The sequence below is a fragment of the Ochotona curzoniae genome, unplaced genomic scaffold, assembly GCF_017591425.1.
Source record: "Ochotona curzoniae isolate NIBS_2020 unplaced genomic scaffold, NIBS_Ocur_1.0 contig_1, whole genome shotgun sequence".
NCBI lineage: Eukaryota > Metazoa > Chordata > Mammalia > Lagomorpha > Ochotonidae > Ochotona > Ochotona curzoniae.
This window is the reverse complement of record NW_024464918.1, coordinates 46,297,325-46,319,640: the sequence shown is the minus strand read 5'-3', so window position 1 is coordinate 46,319,640 and position 22,316 is coordinate 46,297,325. Positions and strand designations below refer to the sequence as shown.

At 49.5% G+C, this 22,316-nt stretch overlaps 2 protein-coding genes and 1 long non-coding RNA gene across 3 annotated transcripts; 2 read left to right on the top strand and 1 right to left on the bottom strand.

The window, feature by feature from the left end:
- Positions 1-7,521: 7,521 nt before the first annotated feature.
- Positions 7,522-8,439, bottom strand: LOC121152768 (olfactory receptor 2M4-like; the record flags this gene model as incomplete). Its single annotated transcript, XM_040974947.1, has 1 exon — positions 7,522-8,439. A coding segment is annotated over one exon (918 nt), but the record flags the coding sequence as incomplete, so codon positions are not given.
- Positions 8,440-8,769: 330 nt separating this feature from the next.
- On the top strand, positions 8,770-11,051 carry LOC121154247. Its single transcript, XR_005883470.1, has 3 exons — positions 8,770-8,846; positions 9,195-9,854; positions 10,221-11,051. It is a non-coding gene; the product is annotated as an uncharacterized LOC121154247 (long non-coding RNA).
- Positions 11,052-13,739: 2,688 nt separating this feature from the next.
- LOC121154237 (olfactory receptor 14C36-like) lies at positions 13,740-16,002 on the top strand. Its single transcript, XM_040977194.1, has one exon. The coding sequence runs from the start codon at positions 14,408-14,410 to the stop codon at positions 15,392-15,394; it is 987 nt and encodes a 328-aa protein (XP_040833128.1). The 5' UTR covers positions 13,740-14,407; the 3' UTR covers positions 15,395-16,002.
- Positions 16,003-22,316: the final 6,314 nt, after the last annotated feature.

The following is a 22,316-nucleotide window of genomic DNA, read 5'->3' as shown; positions in this document are numbered from 1 at the left end:
CCATCTCATGTCCTCCTGGGCATGCATCATCAGGGCCGGCAGAATCACGGCTTGGGCCGTGAGAGAAAATCAGAAGCGCACCGACAGCACCCTCTTCCGTTCTGCCTCCACCTGTTTCCGGCAACAGCTGGGGCTGAGCTGTGGGTCTGTTTACACATGCACCAAGTCCCACCACCAGATGCCTAGCTGCTTCCCCAAATGGCTGCATCCACTAGGTGCCCACCACCTTCCTAGTGAGGTGATTCCTCTGTTTCCTCCTTTACACTGAGAGAGTCAACAGCACACATGGTTCTGGGAAGCAGACCTGCGAGATGAGCCCTGACCGGCCATGAATGTCTCCTCCCCCAGCACTACCCACAGTGGTCCTGCGACATCACACCACCAGTGCCCCCTGGTGGCTAGCTGGGGTGGTGTCGCCTACCACCCTCTCTCGCCCAGGTCCTCTATGATAACGTGGGTTCTGGCTTCACCTTGCACAGGCCCTGAGACCTGGGTGCTTATGGGACGAGTGTCCTCCAAGAAGGGCTTGGAGACTGGATGGGGATGCCACTGTTGCTGGGGCTCAGGTGGTCTGTTGATGCCACAGGGGTGACATGGGAATCCCGGGTACCCCAGGCTGTCCATGATCAGAAGCCAAGCTTATGAAGGAAGACATGCTGACCCCCATCATCTCTCTGTCTCCCACAGGATGTGGGAGCAGAATCTGTAGGAATACCTGACCACTGGTCTCCTGAGCTGGGCACTTTGGGTCACTCAGGTGAGGAAGGCACAGCAGATGCTGTTAACTGTAGTTGCTCTCCAAGGGCAGGAGAATCAGAAGCAACACTACATTACAGAAGGCATTTCAGATAGTGCTCTCATCAGCTTTGTGAGAGGGGAGTGGTGCAGGCCTCATAGAGCTTCAGCAGTGGATCCCTTGGTAAATGTGGTGCTTTCATTACAGCAGGTGGAGCTTGGCTCAGGGCCGGATGTAGCTTGGGGAGCTTGGCATGTGGAGGGCCACAGTGTGGGGGCTCAGGATGTGGCTGGCCACAGCGTGAGCAGCTGTGGACACATGGCTGGCTGTAACGTGGAGGGCATGGCATGCAGAGGGCCACAGCATGGAGGGGGCGTGTCTCAGCACGTGGCTGGCCACAGTGTGAGTGGCTCTGCACATGTGGCGAGCAGTAGTGTGGTAGCTTGGCATGTGGCTGGCCACAGTGTAGGGGGCTCAGCACATGGCCAGTCACGGTGTGTGCAGCCCAGCACGTGGCCAGTCATAGCCTGAGCATAAGTGTGCATGAGTCAAACAGGAGGAAGAAAGAATCAGATGCCCGAGGTGCCACCCTTGGGTGCTGATGAGAAATTGGTTTTCACCATTAGCTTTTTCTGTTTCCAAGTGATTTGTAGGTGGATCAGCGTCCTTAATCTACAAGTTTATCTTCAGGTAGACCACTTTGCATACGAGTCTTACAACAAATTTTACAGTCATATAGTGTAGGTTGATTCACATTATAAATCTGGAAATTGTGCTCGCCTCAGCAGCACATATACACATTATAAATTTGGAAATATAATAATTGATGCTTTTGCACTGTATCTTATTTAAGATTAGAAGCAAATTCTGTGCATCTTCATTTTTACGTAGCTCAGGTCTGATTTGATGCATACACAGTCACACCCCTCTGGGAGCCACCTGCTGGGTGATCCCTGGAGGACAGAGCCCTGTGTCCAAGTTGAGAACACACCCTTGTTGTGCTATTGAGGGCAGCAGGGTGACTCCTGTGCGTATTCCCCACCTCCTGCTGGGGCTGCGGCCACAGTGCTGGGGATTGGCTTGTTTCACTGTTGGTGGTCCAAGCACCATGTTCTCTCTCTCTCTCTCTCTCTCTCTCTCTCTCTCTCACACACACACACACACACACACACTACAAGCTGAGTCTTACAGTAGTCTGATCCTGTTTGTGGACCTGGTGGCCATAATGGGGATCAGCCACAATGCATGTTGTCCTGTGGGGAAGGAACTGCAGCACAGCTTCAGATTAAGGGAGTTCATGTGAGCATTCCCAGAGTAACAGGACGGGGTGAGCTACTTCAGCCCATCAGAGCTCAGTCGTGACGAACACAGGAGACTTGGGGACATAATCCATGCATCAGGACACCACGTTCCAAGGCGCCACTCGCTCCCAGCCCGGGCCTTGGCACAGCAGATGGCTTTGGTTGACAATTTCGCCTCTTCGTCAGAGCATCTGTTTCAAGCACTTATCCCAAGTCACTGTTTTGGACTCGACTCTCTGTAGGGGATGAGAAGCTCCCAGAATGGTCCAGTGCACGCTCATTTAGCTTTCAAGTGATGATCAGCTGTATCTCTTGATTGTTTTCCAGAGTATCAATCAACTTAGCAACCGTCATCCTCTTGCCGTCACCACGGATACATTCCCCATGTTCTCCAGAAGGCACTTCTTGCCAGCCAAAGCGGTTCCTTCCACACAGGATATCCAGTCTTTCCTGATGACAGCTTCAAACTCAGACCTCTGTTTTCCATCAGGGATTCTGTGCTTCCGTGTGAGAACATATCATCAACAGGCTCCTTGTTAACTCGTAGGTGGCCAAAGTGACTTGGCTCAGAACACCTGCAACAGCCTGGGGTCCCCACGGGGCAGTGAGCAGCTGAAATGGCCGTAGAGGCCAGCTGAGGGCAGGGCAGAGGAGCCGTGTGAGTCCGCACTGCCCAGCAGGGACCAGATGAGGGCAGAGGAGCCGTGTTCCCCTGCACTGCCTGCACTGCCACAGGCATTAGCTGGCTCCCCACCTAGAGCAGGCCTTGCAGAAGCGGGGCCCGCAGCTGCGTACCAGCAGCATTCCTGGAAGGGCTGAGAGGCACAGGTCACTAGTGAGCTGTTTTGTGAAATTAAAGAAAATGTGTAACACCAGGAAGAATCACGTTTAGTTATTTAGGTAAGTTACATGGTGTCTTCTCTTTCACATAGACTTGAACCTGTGAGAGGTGTCAGTATTTTAAGAATGTCCTTCATTTGGATGGCTTCCTGGACCTAGGGAAAGCACGGAACAAAACTGGCTGGGTGTGGGATGCCACTTTCTCGCCACTCCCAGACTTCCACAAAGGAAACAGAGAAAAACTTAAAAATTAAAAAAAAGTCCCAGATTAGGTACACACACGTAATCTTCCATTAGACTTGGCATAACCCTGTCTCCACAGGCAATGAACTGTAACCTGACTTGATGTGCAAGCCAGCTGTGACCTAGAGTGTGACAGCATATGCTCCTGGGGCAAGCTGACAGTCCTCAACCAACTGCTGCAGTGAGGCAGGGAGTAAGGTCTGCATTAGACTGCACCAACTCCTTTCTGCAGGCTATGAATGCAGCCTGCCCCCTGGTGGAGAGGATCACAGACTGCCCCCTGGTGGAGAGGATCACAGACTGCCCCCTGGTGGAGAGGATCACAGACTGCCTCCTGGTGGAGACGATCACAGCCTGCCTCCTGGTGGAGACGATCACAGCCTGCCCCCTGGTGGAGAGGACCACAGCCTGCCCCCTGGTGGAGAGGATCACAGACTGCCCCCTGGTGGAGAGGATCACAGACTGCCTCCTGGTGGAGAGGATCACAGCCTGCCCCCTGGTGGAGAGGACCACAGACTGCCCCCTGGTGGAGAGGACCACAGATTGCCCCCTGGTGGAGAGGATCACAGCCTGCCCCCTGCCTGCCCCCTGGTGGAGAGGACCACAGCCTGCCCCCTGGTGGAGATGATCACAGACTGCCTCCTGGTGGAGACGATCACAGCCTGCCCCCTGGTGGAGACGATTACAGCCTGCCCCCTGGTGGAGAGGATCACAGACTGCCCCCTGGTGGAGACGATTACAGCCTGCCCCTGGAGAGGACCACAGCCTGCACCCTGGTGGAGAGAAAGCCAGGTGGGTCATTCTGAACCACTTTGGCCTGAGTGCCACATGCTATGTGAAGCCTTGCTGTTTAGTTAAATTCTACAAAGTATAAACCTGATATTTGACAATATTCAGTCTTACTTTGGGGCTAGGAAGTTAGACAACATTTCAGACACAAATGTTATATGTGGGAGTTAATCATCAAAGTCTATTGTTCAGGATGGTCAAATAAGCCTGTCACAGTTAGCACTGCAGGCTTCCGAGTGAGGATGTCACAAGGGAACCTGCCAAGTTACTTCAGGGACCCAGATAATGATGATAGAGTTACTATTGAATCACATTCTTACTGCACAAGCCATTTCTATGAAGATGATCATAAAAAGGATGAAAAGGGATCAAGCATAGGTCAAATTTTCAGCAAATGTAGCATTACTGGAATTTCAACAAAATATACTGACACAAGAAACAATCAAAGCCAACATAACTTTACACTAAATGTAAATGATAACATGCTTTAATATTTGTATACCTCATAACTATAAGATTGATATAAAGAAACACAAAGTGTAGTATCCACTAATTAGAAGATTTGTTGTCAAAATAAAAATTCTTGTAAAATTGATCAATATACGCCATATCATTGCTAGGGGATTACCAGCAGTCATTCCTCTGGAGATTGGAAAGCTGACCCCAGTGTTGCTGTGGGATGTTTGTGTGCAAGAGCCCTAGAAGAGTGGAGCCTCCTGGAATCCATCATTACTGCCAGACTATGTTAGTAAACATTAACATGAAATAGATTTATAGGCCTATGAGGTTGAATCCAGAGTTCGAAGTCAACACACAAATCCAAGATCAACTGAATATTGACAGAGTATTAAAATGCAATAGAGAAAGCATGGGCTTCTTGGCTAATGGCACAGGTACTCATGCGGAAGAAGGAACTGAGCTCCTGCCTGCCCCTGCACACGGGAATCACCTTGACATGAACAGAAACTAAAATCACGGTGCTCTTCAAAGAAAATATAGGCTCAAATCTTTCTAATTGCAAATTTCATCACAGATTCCTTAAAATCACACCACATTTATAAGCCCAAAAATGGACTCTTACAAATGTGTGCACTTCATAGCTTTGGGAGTAGAATGCAGAGGAGGTAACTCAGCAGTCAACACAAGCAACTAATCCAGTACAATGCTCACCAGCAGGAGGAATGGCTCAGCAGGACAGTCCCCACAGCTCCCCTGCTAGGCTCGCACCCACCCCCACCAAGTCACAGCTGGTGGGTGCTGTGGCTCAGTCCGGCATGGCTCATCTTACATTGTCATTTACCAGCAGCTGCTGTAGCCTGGCCCATCCCCCATCTAGCCACAGTTCCAGCTCGTGCTAGTGGTTGCTGCCACCCAACCCCGCCCACTTAGCCCCCAGTTCTGGCCCTAATGTGGACTGGCTGATGCTGTGGCCCCACATGGCCCAGCCCACATCCTATCCTGGTTCTCAGATTTTCCAGTGAGTGTTATAAACTGGCCCCGCCTGGCCTGCCCCCAGATCTGAGCCACACATGTGCTGGTGGGTATTGTAACCTGGCCTGGTCTGAGCTGCTCTTTGCCATGGTTGTGGTCACATGCAGGGACTGCACTCTGACAAAGGAGTCCCTGAAGCTCCTCTCTTAGGTGTCCTCCCAGTGGCAGATTTTATGCACACCAGTGGGTCCTTGGCCAGGCTGACTTATTCCACCTCCTGTTGTGACAGGAACAATGGCATTGCCCAATTGACTCACATCTATTCCAGTTCTTACTGTTGGGTGTTATTGCCCAGCTACCCTGGCCCCCACACAGACAGCTTTTGCATGGTTCAGCAAAAGCCAAGACCTAGCCCACCCCATTCTACACCAATCCTGGCTCTCACAAGCACCGTGTATGCTGGAATCTATGATGTGAAGTCTTTAAGGGAGAAGTAAAAATGTAATTGGGGCCCAGAGCGATAGAGTAGTGGTTAAAGTCCTTGCCTTGCATGCCCAGGATCCCATATGGGCGCCGGTTCTAATCCTGGCAGCCCTGCTTCCCATCCAGCTCTCTGTTTGTGGCCTGGGAAGGCAGTTGAGGACAACCCAAAGCTTTGGGACCCAGCACCCATGTGGGAGGCCCAAAAGAAGCTCCTGGCTCCTGGCTTCGGATTGGCTTTGCTTCAGCCATTGCAGCCACTTGGGGAGTGAACCATCAGATGGAAGATCTTTCTCTCTCTCTCCTCCTCTCTGTATATCTGACTTTGCAATAAAAATAAATAAATCTTTTAAAAAATGCAATTGGACAGTCTGTGTTCACACTAATCTGTGAATATGCTAAAAGCCACTGAATGATGTATTATAAATGCCAAATTTTATGTATATGAATTTACCTAAAAAACCCATTGGGGATATTCTAGTTGCCTGATAGGATTTTATAATGCCTTCAGGGATGCAGCAGATGTAATGCATGGTCATGCCATTGAAACACAAAATTAACATTTAGTTTAAGCAGCAAAAATAAATCAAATCCATTAGAGTAACAAGATATTGTGTGATAAGGGCTGATGAACTACATGGGCACAGAAAGCAACAATGCTCTGCAGAGCAGGCAAGGGCTGTGTTCAATTCTCCAGGATGCAGAGGACTTAAACACACAGAGCGCCATCTGCTGGAAATGCTCAGTGATGTAAATTAACAGTCTACAAGCGGCTATTAATCCATGAATGATGCTAAGGGATTAGACCTGCCATCTGCTGGTCGCCCTAGCGTGATGCAGAGGAGTACACCTGCATCTGCCATCTGCTGGTCGTCCTAGTGTGATGCAGAGGAGAACACCTGCATCTGCCATCTGCTGGTCGTCCTGTGCACATCCCAAGTGTGGGCAACTCATGGATCATTGCAGTAATAATTATGTAAACAGACTTAAAGAGCAGAAATCTTTAGAAAAACTTTCCTGAGTTTTGTGCAAAATTCTTTGCATTTCTTGAAGTGATATCCAAAATCATAATTAGCCATTCTAAACATTGATAGCCTTCTAATTTATTTAGAAAGATTGTAGTTATCAACACAAGAATGCATAAGAAATGACAATGATGAAGTTATCAGTTGCTGATGATTGTGTGCCTAAATGAAATAAAGATCGTATCTGGACCTACTACAATATCTACTTTTAACAAGGATCAAAATAGCAATTTGTACAAGTTATCTTATAGACAGAAACCTAACATTCATCATCCACTTCCAAACTCTTGGAATTACCTTAGTCAGTGCCAGGATAGAGGACTAGAGAAACTTCAGACAGGCCTGGCTGGATCTATGACCAAACGGGCGTCTCTCCGAGACTAGAGGATCAGCTCCAGCCTGTGTCCTCACGGAAAGCTAAGAACTTGTACATGAGCTCCTGGCATGCCCAAGTCGAGGGCATTCAGGGCTAGCAACCAATAGCATAGCCAATGTTCTCAGGGAGACACGGGGCCTGCTAATGTGCATCTCCAGCCCAGCTGGCTTATGATGTGTTTCCAATAGTATGTTACAGATGTTTTACATTTAAAGAGAGGGAAAAACACGAGGTGGCAAGAATCGAGCAGTGTCAGTGATTCCAGGTTCCTTGTGACCAAGTGGAAGCTGTAGGATGAAGTTATGCAGCCGTTCCCTTCCTCAAAAGCTTCTTAAGAGCCCTGGCCACTTCCCTGTTCCTCAGGCTGTAGATAAGGGGGTTGAGCATGGGGGTCAGGATGGTGTAGAAGGCTGACACCATCTTGTCCTCATCTGGAGTGTGACTAGAGGCAGGTCTCATGTACATGAACATGGCGGCCCTATGGTAGAATCCTACCACAGACAGGTGGGAGGAGCAGGTGGCAAAGGCTTTGTGATGGCCTTCAGCGGAGCCCATGTGGAGGACAGCTCTGAGGACATGGGAATAGGAGATGGTGATGACAGTCACTGGGAAGATCAACATCACCACACAACAGATGAAGAGCAGTCTTTCAAATGCAGATGTGTCTGTGCATGACAGAGGCAGGAGGGCAGTCACATCACAGAAACAGTGGCGAATCTCCAGGGAGCCACAGTAAGAGAACAACAGGGTGGCCACCAGTACAATGAGGCCATCCAGTGAGCCCAACAGCCAGGATGCAGCCACCAGGAGCCCACACACTTTGTGGCTCATGAGAATCGGGTACCTCAAGGGCTGGCAAATGGCCACATAACGGTCATAGGCCATGGCTGCCAACAGGAAGCATTCCATTCCTAGCAGCGAGACATAGAAGAAGATCTGGGTTCCACAGCTGGCTGGTGAGATGGTTCTCCTCTCGGACAGGTAGTTGAAGGCCATCTTGGGCACGGTGGTGCAGATGAGCATGAGGTCCATGAGGGAAAGCTGGCTGAGCAGGACACACATGGGTGTGTGGAGCTGGGCATCCACATGGATGAGGAGGACCATGGCTGAGTTCCCCATCAGGGCCACTAAGAAGACAGCCAGGATGAGCATGAAGAGGAAGGTGTGAGTGGAGCTGTGGTCGAAGATCCCCAGCAGGATGAAGGTGGGGCTGAAAGTATGATTTCCCCCAGAGCATCATGGATGGCTTGTCATACCTGGAAGTTTTAGGGAAGGTAAGCAGTTAGGCTCAGTTTTCAGATAGGTATGGGACAAGGCACTCAGCTGGCAGTGCAAGCATTCCAAATATGGGATGCCTTCCCCAACTTCAGGGGCTGCCTGAAAGTTGCAGTGAGTGGGTGGGCCACTGGCTCAGCTGTTTTCAGCCATTATTAAACCAGGAAGACACTGCCCAGCAGGACACAGGCTCACCTGCAAGTGACAACAGTGCGTTTATTCTAATCCCAGCAAGCTCAGCCACAGTGGTCAGTAACTGTAGGTGGGTGTCATGAAGACTGTTGCTCTCAAGGCAGTCAGCACTGAAAAAGCTGCTTTCTGTCTTCTCACATCTGCAAACACTAGTCAAGGTGAGCATAGAGCCTTAAGTGGACATCTGTTTCCCCAGCCATGTTTATGATTCCTAACTTCCTGCTGATGTGCACCCCAGGAGGCAGCGGGGAAGGCTCAGGTGGCTGTGCCGAGCCACCTGCATGGGAAATCTGCCTGACTGTCCAGGTTGGTCTTCTCCATCCCTATCCTTCTCGGTGTTTGGGGATTGAGCCAGTGCTTCAAAGCCTTGTTCTCTCTCTCTCCCTCTCCACCTACCAAATAGATTAAAGCATCTTTACAAAAAATAAGATAGGATTAAATGTCACAATTGTCCAGCCCTCCCGTATCTGGATCCATCTTGATCCACATATATGTCTTCTCATTAGTTATTAGTGGGAAACTGAGAAGACCCAAGGAGATGATGGCTGACAATTTTGGAGAGAAGTGACGTACTGAGAGGGACATTAAGTCTATGGAAAAAAGAGGAAGAGGATGAACGCTAAAACCTCAAAGTGTGGGTATGGAAGCTTCTGAGGTGAGTGACAGCTGGAGAGAGCAAGCATCAGTTGGTAAGTCCCAGAGCTCCACCGTGTCTCCCGTCTGGGGAGAGGACCATCACCCCTGCCTCCAGGGGTCTCTACTGGCTGAAGTTGCACTCTGCAAGTGAGGCTGGGAGTTGAGTCACCGCACTCAGATGTGGAATTCAGGTGCTTAACCACTCGGCTAAACACCTGTCCTGGGAACATCTGTTTCCTGATGAATTGTTACCCTTGGCTGAGCCCGGCTCCCACGTCGGCAGTTCTGTTACACAGAGTCTGCGCTGTCAGCAAACCTAATACTTCCTCTTTCAAATCTTTGAAACAATTCCCTGTTCCCCAGTGCACACTGACGCAAAGCCAAGTCACATGTGTCCCCTCACATTCTGCCTGCAGAGGACGGAGCAGAGGCCTCTGCTGCCAGGCCCTCATGCTGTTGGTCCTTCCTAGGTCCTATGCTGGGCTGCCTGCAGCTGATGCTGCATCTGCCGCTGTCGAGGCCTCGATCCTGTAAGTTTCAGTGCTTCCTTGGTTGCTTACATTTCTTGATAAGCCTGGGAAATTATCAAAATTGGTTTTAAAACATCGTGTGGGAAACATCTTGTTGCCTGGAAACCTCCATCTTGGGAAATGAGTTTCAGTTTAAAACATATCCAGGCAATGTAGTCAAAGTGGGAGTCTATTTTAAGAGCTGCAGGCAGTGTGTCAGTGGTGGCATTGCATCCTTAGCCACTTGGGACTTCTCTAATCTCACCCACATGGGGCCATGGGAAGTGTCCACTGATCCTGGACCAGCTACCCTGGGAAGTCCACTCCTGGGACATCTTCTGCTGATCTCCCTTTAAAATGTTGTATTTCTCCTCAAATTTGTAATAGGCAATTCCTCCTAAATGATGCACTCAGAAATGTTTCCTGAACTCGGTTCACAGCCACTCGATTCACAGTGACCCTAAGGGGAAGCATGCCCATGTCCATCAGTGGATGTATGGACCAGGGTGTCAGCAAAAGATAGTAGAGGTGTGCCATGTGCCAGTACCCCACCCTAAATGGTAACAGATGAACTGGCAGGCACTGTGTTGAGTTGAAGCCACTTGTATGAGGTGTCTACACTGTCCCATTCACACAAGGAAACCCCAACAGTAGCTCCAAGAGCTGGGGGGAGGGAGAGAGCTGCCCACTAGCAGTGTGCCAGCTTTGGAAGACAAGCTCCCTGAGGGTGTTTCCCAGCCATGTCATGCCCTGGAGCTGCTGAGCCTGGGCCTGGAAACGAGGGTGCTTGTATCCTGTCTGAAGACTTGTCCTCACAGCTGTCACCTGCTTGTATAATGTAAACGTTTGTTTTCTTACTCAGTAGAAAGTCATTTTCTCTTCCCACTAATGGAGCTTAAGACTTTTCAACATCAAAATTCTTTTTCTATTTTGTTCATTTATTCATATTCTATGAAATACTGTATAGCAAACAGCAGGTGCTCAGTAAACACTGTTTGAGTGGCACTTTAGTTCACTTACAGCTAATGTATTAAAGTCAGATGCTGAAGAGTCGGGATGGTCCTTTGACCCAGCACTGCCTCCAGTGACCTCAGAGAGTTACAGTCAGCTCAGCATGAGGCATGGGGGATTGGGCATAAGCTGTGGGGCCTTTGACCTGAACCATGGGGGACTTTGGAGTGAGACATGGAGGGGAGGGTTCAGTGTGAGCTGTGGGGGCTTTGGCCTGAGCTGTGGGGGCTTCGGCTTGAGCTATGGGGGACTTTGGCCTGAGCCATGGGGGTTTCAGTGTAAGCTGTGGGGGCTTTGGTGTGAGCCCCTCCTTTGCAGTGTGGTGTGCTCATTGCCATGGCTTTGCAAATGCACCTTAGGCGTCTGAACACTCGCGCTGCATTGTTCCTGCAGTCCGACTTCTAGGAGAGACAGAGTGTCAGGTAATTGCAGGTTTGCTGGGCTAGTTTCCGAGTTTTCCAAAGAACTCCCTCTAGACCTCAAGTCCAACACCCGCCTAGGTCTCTTCTTCCCAATCCTGTCACTGATGAGGTAACCGAGGCTTCCACCACTTCCTCACCTCTCTGAGTGCTGGGCAGCCATTAATCCCAGGGGTAGTTTATGAAACTCATGTGAGTACATCTTTCCATGTGAACAGCATGCATGTCTACTCGCCTAATTGAGCCAGATCCACTCAGTGCCGAGAGGCCACATCCCAGCTGCTCCTGGGACACCTGGACGTGTTTAGAGCCTTGCTCCTCAAGGACTTGCCAGGGGAGACACGGAGGTGGCTGTGCATTTATGTGGACATGAACCTAATGGCCACAGCCAGACTGTAGGATGCCTCAAGGTCTCCCCATGAAGGAACACGGTTGTTCTGGTCAAGACTTGGAGAGACTACTCATCTACATGTTACCTGCTTCGGAGGCAGACACTACTGTCAAAGGGGTCGGTCCTCTGTGCAGGGCACAGACATGGTGAGCATCTGTCGTTGTTGTTGATGAGGGTGATGGCCACGATAAGCCCTTTCTTGCTTCTTTCTCAGGCTTTTTGCTCCCTCCATGCACTCCCTTCTTGTCTATGTTAAAACAAAACATAAACCCAATTAGAAATAGCGTCTATCAGTGGTTACAAAACTTAACTATTCCACATTTCTTGTGAAGTCACCCAAATCAATTATTCCATAAAAACCCACCAGTTCATTCTGTGTCAGCTTGCATTGCGAGCTGGGTGGAAGCAGTGACCCCGGCCGCTGAGCGCTGTCCCTGTTTCTACCACCCTAATGACTGTGGCGTTTGGCTGGGGTGATCCCCGAAACAAGAGAGGCCACAGCTCACTGGGACTTAAAACCCAGCTTATCCTGACGCGCAGTGCCCCCAAGACACAGGCTCTGAGACAGAAAAGGGAATCACAATTCAAAAGGAAGATAAAGGAATACAAACTTATTTTTAATGTTTAGTGTAGAATATGGCAACTGTAAAAAGTGTTAAAGTGTTATACCTGTTTCCATGATTTAAAGACCACGTCACAAACCAGGGTGCACTCTTTTCTGTACCACTCAGCCCTGGGGTCACGAACAGGGAGACGGCACCGACTCAGCCACGAGTTCCTGAACGGCTGAACAAGTGTCTGACTTCATGAGTAATGGAAACCTCGGGCAGTAGATTTTCTTTTTATCCTCTCCAAGGTAAGGCTGTGGTATCCTTCATGCTTTCACAGAAACTCATTGTCTTTGGAGCTCAGGCAAGAAGCTCAGCTACTGATCCCAGTTGAGAGAAACCGTCCAGATGATGTCTTTGGGTGCTTCGGGAGCGAGAGCCTGTGACCTGGAGGGACAGAGAGGCTCGCCTGGAGAATTTCAGCGGCAAACAGAGAGTGCGTTTATAAGTACAGAATTGGGTCATCTTGTTAAGCAGAGGTTTCTAAGGGAACACCTTCCATACCACATGATCAGCAAATTGAAAGATTTCCTTTGAAATAGCATGCATTTTAATAGTTTAACAGTTCTGGAAGTGCTTAAGTATGGTTAGTTTAAAAGGCAATTATTAGCAGTAATTGACATCTGAGGGTAATTGAGACAAGTCAGAAGTAGAGGGAAGAGATAACACTTCATGTCTGTGAAACGAGCCGAAGCTAGAAGACCACAGGGAAGACACACAAACCATGCTCCAGGCGTCAGGCAAGGAGGTAGGACTCAGAGGGGGAGGGGGCAGCAGGAGGGCTGGCCTGGGCTTCCAGGGGCAGGAGGGTGGTGGGGGCCATAGCAGTGCAGAGCAGTGGGACTCGGAGGGGGAGGGGGCAGCAGGAGGGCTGGCTTCCAGGGGCAGGGAGTAGTGCGGGGTGCAGACACCTCGCTGGTGACAAGCTACTGAGAGTAACTCTGCCTGGGTCGCGGTCAGGTTCCACCTGTGTCCTGTGCGGAGGCTGTGTGTGGGCTAAAGGGCAGCCAGCAGAGGAAGTGCAGAGGAAGTGCAGAAATGCAAATTTTTATGAGAAGACAGCATTGCATGGCCATTCCTTGTCCCCAGAAGAGCTGTGGTATCTCTGAGGTTAAAACTCAAAATGCGCCAGAAATGCACCTGGCATGGAGCCTTACTTCCTGGCAGATGGTATTATTTTATTTCTCTTTGTTTTTGTTTTTCTGTAGGATATTGTTTTATAACTAGGAAAGTCAAATTAAAGCTCCCCGCTATGATGGTACCACCCAGCCACTCCCCTCCACTCCCCTAACACCTATTTGGTATATCCAGTCCATATATATATATATATATATGTGGTATATGTTTACAATCGGTACGTCTTCTTGATTCCCTCACAAGGACGTTAAACTGGTGTATCTGTTTTGAAATTTTTTTTGTGTATTTGAAAGGCAGAGTAATAAAGAAAGAGTAAGAGTGAAAGAGGCCTCTTCCATCTTTTCTTTACCCCCTAAATGCCTGGGTGAGAACCAAAGCCAAACTCCATGCAGGCCTCCCATGTGGGTGGCATGGACCCACAGTGGAGTCATCCCTGCTGCCTCCTTCTAGTCCCCAGAGAGGGCAGTGCAGGAGACCTGCTTGGGAGCTGAGGGTCGGCAGAGCTGGAACCAGGCTCCTGATGGGTGTGCAGGCATCCTGAGAGCGGACAGTAAACCAGGAGTGACAACAGGGAACACTTCGGGAATACACACAAGCAGGTGCAGGTGCAGAACCGAGCATCCTTCCTGGCTCAACAAATGAAGCATCCATTTCACACCAGGAAGGGAGCTATCATCATGGACCAAATAACCAAAAATCCCATGATATCCACCAACTGTCGGACTTTCTACCATGAACCAACAAGCCTTAGAAAGCCGCAGAACATGGGGTTTGTCAGCTCAGGGGTTTCCCTCCCAGCCACCATGGCCAGCGCCTTCCTCCCCTGGTTAGTGATGGGCATTGCCACTTACTCAGTGTCTTAAAAGCAAATGTTTAGCAAATGTGTCTGTGACTCCAGCACTCCACAGGACAGGATCCTTGAAGAGTCTGAACAGCTAGCATCTGTACAGCACATCCCATAGCCACTGGAGGACCCTCGGGGTTCACAGGAGCAAGGATGGTTTGTCTATGTGGATCAGCTGTTGTTCTGCCTCTCCAAGGGTTCGGCATGTCTCCCCTCTCCCACAGATGCCCAATTCCACCGCCATGTTGGGCTTCTTGCTCATGAGATTTGCAGACGCGTGGGAGCTACGGGTTCTGCATGCCGTGTCCTTCTCCCTGCTGTACTTGGTCACGATCACAGGAAACGTTCTCATTGTTGCAGCCACCACGCTTGACAGGGGTCTCCACACGCCTATGTACTTCTTCCTTAGGAATCTTTCTGTGCTGGATGCCTGCTTCGTCTCCGTCACTGTGCCCAAGTCGTTCATGAACTCCCTGCTGAACAGCAGTGCCATCTCCGTGGTGGGCTGTGCTGCCCAGGTCTTCCTGGTGGTCTTGTTTGTGTATCTAGAACTTCTGTTCCTTACCTTCATGGCTCACGACCGCTATGTGGCCATCTGCCAGCCCCTGCACTACACCGTGATCATGAGTCCACGCGTGTGTGTCCAGGCCACGCTGGCCGCCCTGCTCAGTGGCCTCATCTATGCAGGTGTGCACACAGGCTCCACATTCCGGCTGTCCTTCTGCCGGTCCCGCGTGGTCCGCCAGTTCTTCTGTGACATCCCGTCCCTGCTCCGGCTCTCCTGTGCTGACACCTTCAGTAATGAGGTTGTGATCCTTGTCTGTGGTCTGGTCTTTGGGGGCAGCTGCTTCAGTTTCATCATCAGGTCCTACGTCCACATCTTGTTCATGGTGTTCAGACTCCCGAAGGGAGCAGACAGGAGTAAGGCCTTCTCCACCTGCGTCCCCCACATCCTCGTGGTGACCATCTTCCTCACCTCCAGCTTCTATGTGTACCTGAGGCCAGCCGCCATCTCTGCAGCCCTGCAGGACGTGGTCCTGTCTGTGTTTTACACCATAATCCCACCTCTCTTCAATCCAATCATCTACAGTCTCAGAAACAAGCAGATAAAGGGTGCCATCAAGAAGATCACAAAAGCACGCTTCGTTTAGGACTCAGTAGAGCGAAGGAGGCCCAGCCAGAGCTACTGAGTGGGAATCAATTCATCTGTCAGTACTGAGACAGTCAGCATTGCTGCGGTGTGGCAAATAAGGCATCAAAGTGGATTACAGGTCAAATCTTTCTTTTCTGAGATTTTGTGGATAATTTGAAAGAACTGGTAATAAAAACGTCTTTATAATACGCATTTGTACAGCTGGGAATTCTCACTAAAAATAATCTTATGATGCCTAGGATGTTAATGCTAGAAACCTGCCATGCCAATTGGCCAAGAAAAATCACCTTTATGCTCCAAACGCAGTAGGGGCACAGTGCTTTTTGGAACAGGTGGGAGGGGATGTTGAGTGTCCCCAGCACAGTCAATGTCTCTGAGATGATGGAGATGCAGGCACCTGGATCTGACCGTTAATGTTACATACACGCACTGGAGACACACCCTGTGACTATGTCATTCATGGGTCAATCAAATATTGCAAGAACGAATGTGTCTCTGCATTTATTCTCTCCTCAAATATTGATAGCCCTAGAATAAGAGTGATCTTAATTTTCTTTTTACAAATAACTACTTCTTCAATTCAAAGGCAGAGTAAGAGAGAGAGGAGTAAACAGAAGTCTTCCATCTGCTGGTTCACTCTCCGATGCCAGGAATGGCCAGGGCTAAGCCAGGCTACAGCCCTGAGCACGGGATGTCGCCCAGCTCTCCCACATGGTGACACGGGCTCAGCAGCTGTGAGCACGGGACTTCACCCAGCTCTCCCACATGGTGACATGGGCTCAGCAGCTGTGAGCACGGGATGTCAACCAGCTCTCCCACATGGTGACATGGGTTCATCAGGTGGTTAGTGTGGGACTTCACCCAGCTCTCTTTCAGGGGTGGCAGGGGTTCAGGCACTAGGGCACTAGGCACTCTCCCTTAATAGGAAGCTGAGTCAGAAATGGAACAGCTGGAATTCCAAACAGTGCCCAATGCATAGAGTAAATGTATTTTTATACCTTTTAGAAACGTGGAAAATGGAATGCAGATACATGTAAAACTTAAATATATACTTCAATTCAAAATTATTTCAACATAGTATGTAAGGATGTATTGTCTTTTTAAAATAAAGGACACCTTAAAGAAGCAAAGACTAATGAAATGTTATTTAATTCAGGACAAATAAGAATTCAGTTTGGCTGGGACATCCAACCAAAATTAACAGAGACAGCCTGAAGAATGGTCCCATGTTGGTGACAAGCCAGCCAAGAGTGGCTGAAACTTGGTCTTTGGGTCTTAGAAAAGTGACAGAGTCATATAACACCACTTGGCACCCACACCCCAGTGAGCCACAAGACACTGATCAACACTTAGCAGTGCTAGGAGGGTGGGGATGCAAGCGCCGAGGGCACTGTCAGAGAGCAGCCTGCTGTAGCCAGTCAGCGCGTGCTGCGAGTGAGTGACTGACAGGAAGTGATGACTGACAGGAAGTGGTGACTGACAGGAAGTGGTGACTGACAGGAAGTGGTGACTGTGGGGGCATGTGACTGACAGAATACGGTGACTGACGGGACATGGTGACTGACAAGACGTGGTGACTGACAAGACGTGGTGACTGTTGGCACATGCTTCCAGTGCAGCCCTGTTCTCAGGTACAGCCACAGCACAGCTGGAGGAGGTAAATGCATGGCAGGCTCCAACAGGAGTGCCATGGCATCATGACAGAGTACATGGTGGGATCACCATGTTCAAGGCCAGTGGGCTCAGCCAGTTGGAACTCATACAACTCATTTGCAGAGTACAGATTGCAGTTGTCAAAGGGCAGGGCACTGGGAAGACATTTTATCTAAAAGCAGGAAATCCAGTAGCCTGCTTCTGCCTCAAGCTTGTAAGGTAAAGAAAGGAATAGCCTGAAAATATGAGAGATGAAAAAATAAATAAATAAAAGCAGGGCCAGGCATCAGGCCTGGTGAGTAAGACACTGGATTGGACACCTGTGTCTGTGTGGTGTGCTGGGTTCAGGTTCCAGGAATTCACTAACTTCCTGCTCATGTGGGTCATGGCTTCCAGCTCCCATCACTCCTGTGGGGCTTGGGTTTATTTCCTGGTCTTTGGCCCCCGTCTTCATCCCAGCTAGCCTTCAGCTGTGGCAGAATTGAGAAAATGATGGGAACTTATCTTCTCTCTCTCTCAAACCCCTCCCCTCTCTGAAATGGAATAACAAAAAAGAAGTTTTCTGAAAACACAGTGAAATGGAATCATTAATGCCTGAATGAGCCAGAAGAGAGAAAAGCATTTCTCTTTGTTAACCCAGGAAATGGAAAAATCCTTTTTTGTGATCTTAAATGGCAGTAAGATTCTCATTTTCAAGATGGGTAACTAATTTTGTCTCACGCCCTAGAGGAAAACACGGCTGCTAACCTGCAGTGGTGTAATTGAAGGTTCCAGAGGGACTGCAGACTTAAATCGTCAATGACATGGCAAAATCCTGTTCCCTGGGCTTCCTCTAACACTTAAAGCTGTTGGACTGCCCTGCAAGGGCTGCACTTGTATGGAATCCCTAGGAGGTGAGTTGGGGAGCCCTGGTCCACAATTGCCCAGATGTTCTGTCCCAGCCGGTAGCAGCTCGCACAGTCAACAGCCATGAACTCAGGGCCCTAGTCCCACTCACGGGACTCAACCTTTCGCATGCATCTGTTCCACAGCTGGCTGAGCGAGGTGGTGAGGTTGAGGCTGCCAGCTGCTGTCAGGTAGTGTTTAGAGCAGGAGGGCAGAAGGGAGGCTGCACGGGCTCTGCTTGTTCCTGGCTTTGGGCTTTAGGGTGGCTTGTAGGCACGCTGTGTGTGTCACGAGTGCTTGCTTGATCCAGTGCACATAGATACCCACCAGGAACAGCAGTCTAACGAGAAAGCATTTCCAGGAATTGCTGCCAGTAAGGAATACTAGCACTCACTGTGATAGTTTTTAAAAAGCACACAAATTTGTATTATGTCAAAGTACATCTGAAAATGCGTACTGTGAGGTGCGCATTATGGGGAATTGGAAGAATGAAGTCTTTCTGTCCTACAATGCACCATGGAAAAGTGCAGGAAATGAAATCCAAGTCTGAGAGAGAGTTCAGATTTTATCTGGTGACAGAAATTGGCAAGGAAGCAGCAAGCACAGGCGGACAGGTTGCACAGGAGAGCCTAGGATCTTAGTCTGTTGTGCAACACAGCGGTAAGGTCATGTGTGTTCTGTGAGCTCTGTACATGCACAGTTCAGTCCGTACCAAGTGAACAAAGACACACGGACAGAGATGCAAGATCTTGCCACTCAAGGAGGTGAGGAGTTTGTGCACCTGGGGAAGGACTCGGGAAGGATATTGCTTGGGAGCGAAGCTGCGGGACCTGTGTGCTGCAGGGGCCATGAGCAGACACACATGGCAGAGAGCAGGTGACCCACTGGGGGTGGAAGCCTGAGCAGTGTTCTGCACACGGGGACAGAAGCCTGTTCTGCAGAGACCTTGAGTCCTCAGAGCACCAGCTGCTGACCTGGGGAGTGCTACTGGCCAGGAGCCCGGGAAACACTCCCAAGCAGTGTGTGGCTTGGGCTGAAGGGTAGACGACTGGCTTAGAGGGTGTCTGTGAGGGGTGGCTGAGAGTTTCAGTCTGCATGCCGGGGCGGGGGGAGGTTGCCTGCTTTCTCCTCTGTGGCAGTGCTGGCCCGCATCTTCCCCTGGAGCTCGGGACAGGCTTTGTGCCTTGGCAGAAGGCAGCACCTCCAGGGCCACCCAGATCTGCATTCCACCAACTGCCCTTGCCTAATTTTTCTTTCCCTTGCTCCTTCTGGATCAACATCTCTGTATTCTTCCAACTCTAGTTAATTTGCTCTATTTGCTCTAGCTTTTCATAGTCTCTTGATTTTCTCTGTCTTACCGGCCACCAATACCCCTTCCTTCTCTCCACCTTTCTGTTCCACAGTTTCCTGATTAGCCCATGAGTATAAATATACAAGCAAGAATTCACTGTCCGGCTGGAGTGCAGGATGTTAAGCGCAGAGTGGCTCTTAGTTCATCCCATGAGGTGTTGGTTCAGAATTCACAAGTTCATGGAAATTCTATTGGCAAAGCCATAGAATGACTTACCAAGCAACTTTGTGATGTGAGTTAGGTCTGAACCACTTTGCTCTGATGCCTACCCAGTTCCTCACCTCACTGCAGTTATGAATAAACAGCTCCTTTGCTGTGTCACACAGGTAACCCTCCCTAAGCCGCTGCTGAGGTCAGCTGTGTGAGGGCGGGTCAGAGTTGACAGTGTTCAGAGAAAGTGTTCGGGCAGCTGTGACGCGTGTCCACTGGGAATGACCAGCAAACGGGACGAGAGCTGGTGGCAGGTAATTGTGCAGTTCAAGAGCTGCTGGTGCCTGGCGTCCTGGGTGTGGGTCTGGACACAGTGTGGAGTTGACACCGTATTGAGCAGACACACATAGGTCACATTCTAGCGGCTGACTTGCTGTGAGTTGAATTGTCCCAGACCCTTGAGTGCAGTGACATTACAAATTAAGGGATGGTGAACTCTGCGTCAGGTAACATTATAAGAGAAGAAGCAGCAGAAAATATGTGCCACCCAAAGGTCCTGGAGACAAACTGCACCTGCGAGGTGGTGAGTCCCCATGCTGACAAAATCCCTGCTTGCTTGCCTCTGAACACGGGCCTGGTGAGCCGTGTTGGTAGCCGTCTGTGGGAGGAAGCCTGGCATTTACTGAAGGTGTCACTTAAAGGATGAGTGAGGGGGTGTCTTAGAAAGCGGGTGGCTTAGGAGAGCTTTCACTGCAAGCACGCTGGAGGAGCGCAGGAGGACCGGGTTGCTGCAAGAAGCTCCTGTATCCACTGTTCAAGCTGTGCTTGCGATGGGAGTGGACCTCCTGGATGAGCCTAGTAAGTGCTCATTGAGTCCCAGTGCAGGCAGTAGCTTGGCCTAGGAGACAGACACTAGACTGCCGGTCACTTCAGCAGCAACACAAAAGGGTCCTCAGGAGTCACACCTTATCATGATCTAAATGGTGGTCAGGCCGTTTAGACTTGCAGAAAATGTCTACCCATGGTGCAGTTAGAATGGCTTCACAGCACTTGTTCCATGAAAAGTAAAAAATACACACACATATTGTTAGCTGTCCATCAGCGATGCACTTGGTGCACGGAGAGGATAATGACATGCGTGAGCTTCCTATTGGTGGTCAATAGCCAAAGTTTATTAGGGGCATCACACTTTTACAGACCGAGGATCACATAGGATGTGGGGGGCATGGAGCTTATCTACAGAACCATCAATTGTTCTATACCCTTGTTTGGAACTGTTTTGTTTTGTATATCCCACCAACTGTTCTCATTCACATGCTATCGATTCAGTTGTTCTCCTACGATTTAGCTATACCAATGGAACCCACGCGGTTGTTCTCATACAAACGACATCCAATCAGTTATACAAAAGGTACCCATTCTGTTGTTCTCATACAAATGCTATCAATTGTAATCTTGTGGTCATTGAACTTCTAGGGTCACAATGTCCTTCCACAACATATTCTCATTAAAAATATTACAAGAAAATAGCATATTAACACTATATTATACCTAAGTCATCCCTAATTGAATATGCAATTGTATTTGATGACTAATTTTAAAAATGAGAAGAAATTAAGCTTGCAGAAATCACATCAAAAACTCCCTTTGGAACAGTTGGCAAGCCAGGGTAACGTTCTGTCGTGATGAGTGTCCCTTGTCAGCACAGTAACAATGCTGCTCTCTGACAGCGTTTGCACCTCCGTTGAAACAGTACAGAAGGTGTGTTTTTTTTTAAAGTGATCATATTTTAAACTATTTTCATCCTTATCTGCATGCTAACATTTTCATTCAAACTTAATAAATACTCAATCCAACATCATGCATATGGGAGGCAGTATTGACTGAACATCAGTAAAACAACGTAGAGTGTGCGTTAATAAGATACACTTTTAGTACATTGGTCTGAGCTGTGCAGAAAACTTTCTTTGCCAGAGTCTGAAATGCACTTGCCACGTGTGGGTCTGTGCAGTGCCCTGGTCAGAGGGCTGGCCGACAGGGAGGGAAGCAAGAGCAGAAGCCAGACGCCCTTTCCTCAGGTCGGGGTGGGGTTGCTCCAGGATCGGGGGTGCTCAGCCTGGGGGGGATTTGCACTGGTCCTGCCGTCAGAGACGGGGGACATCGACTCCGCAAAAACAGGGGTCCCCTGGCTTTAAAGTCAGAAGGGCCACTTTCCTCTGGGCTTATGTGCTTTAAGACAGGCCTGTGTAATCTGGGTGTATTCTAGACAGTCCTCTAGATTCCTCCTATGAAATCCTTTCATTCCATCTCCCTAACGTCCCATAATATGACATTTAAACATCCGTATCCACAGGGAGAAAATGAGACTCGGAAAGATCAATGATTGCCTCATGTCATGGAGCTGCAAAAGCCAGCAGAGGGGGCGGTGCTCCTTCAGTAAGTGCTGGTCATGGGCTTCTCCAACCCAGTGGTCAGGTCATCTCAGGGACCTGCCTCCTGGTTCAGGTGATGTGGAGGGCAGTGAGGGAAGTCCTTCCAGGGCATCTCTGTCCCTGGCGTCTGGCTCCTCCTGTCCCTGGCGTCTGGCTCCTCCTCTTTTGGGCATCCAGCTCTTCCTCTCTTGGGTGTCCAGCTCCTCCTGTCCCGGGCGTCTGGCTCCTCCTCTTCCAGGTCTTCTAGCACAGCCAATCTCTCTGCTTTCCATCTACCAAACACGTTTACCTGAGAAGTAAGAGGTGTGGCTCCTAGCTTCATGATAAAAAGTACGTTCCAGGTATGCAGCTTTCCCAGGCAGACAACTGTGTCATGCCCAGGTTCCTCATGTTCCAGGAAGACTCTGGCCATGCCTCATGTATTTCACCTCCACAGGCCACATACTCTC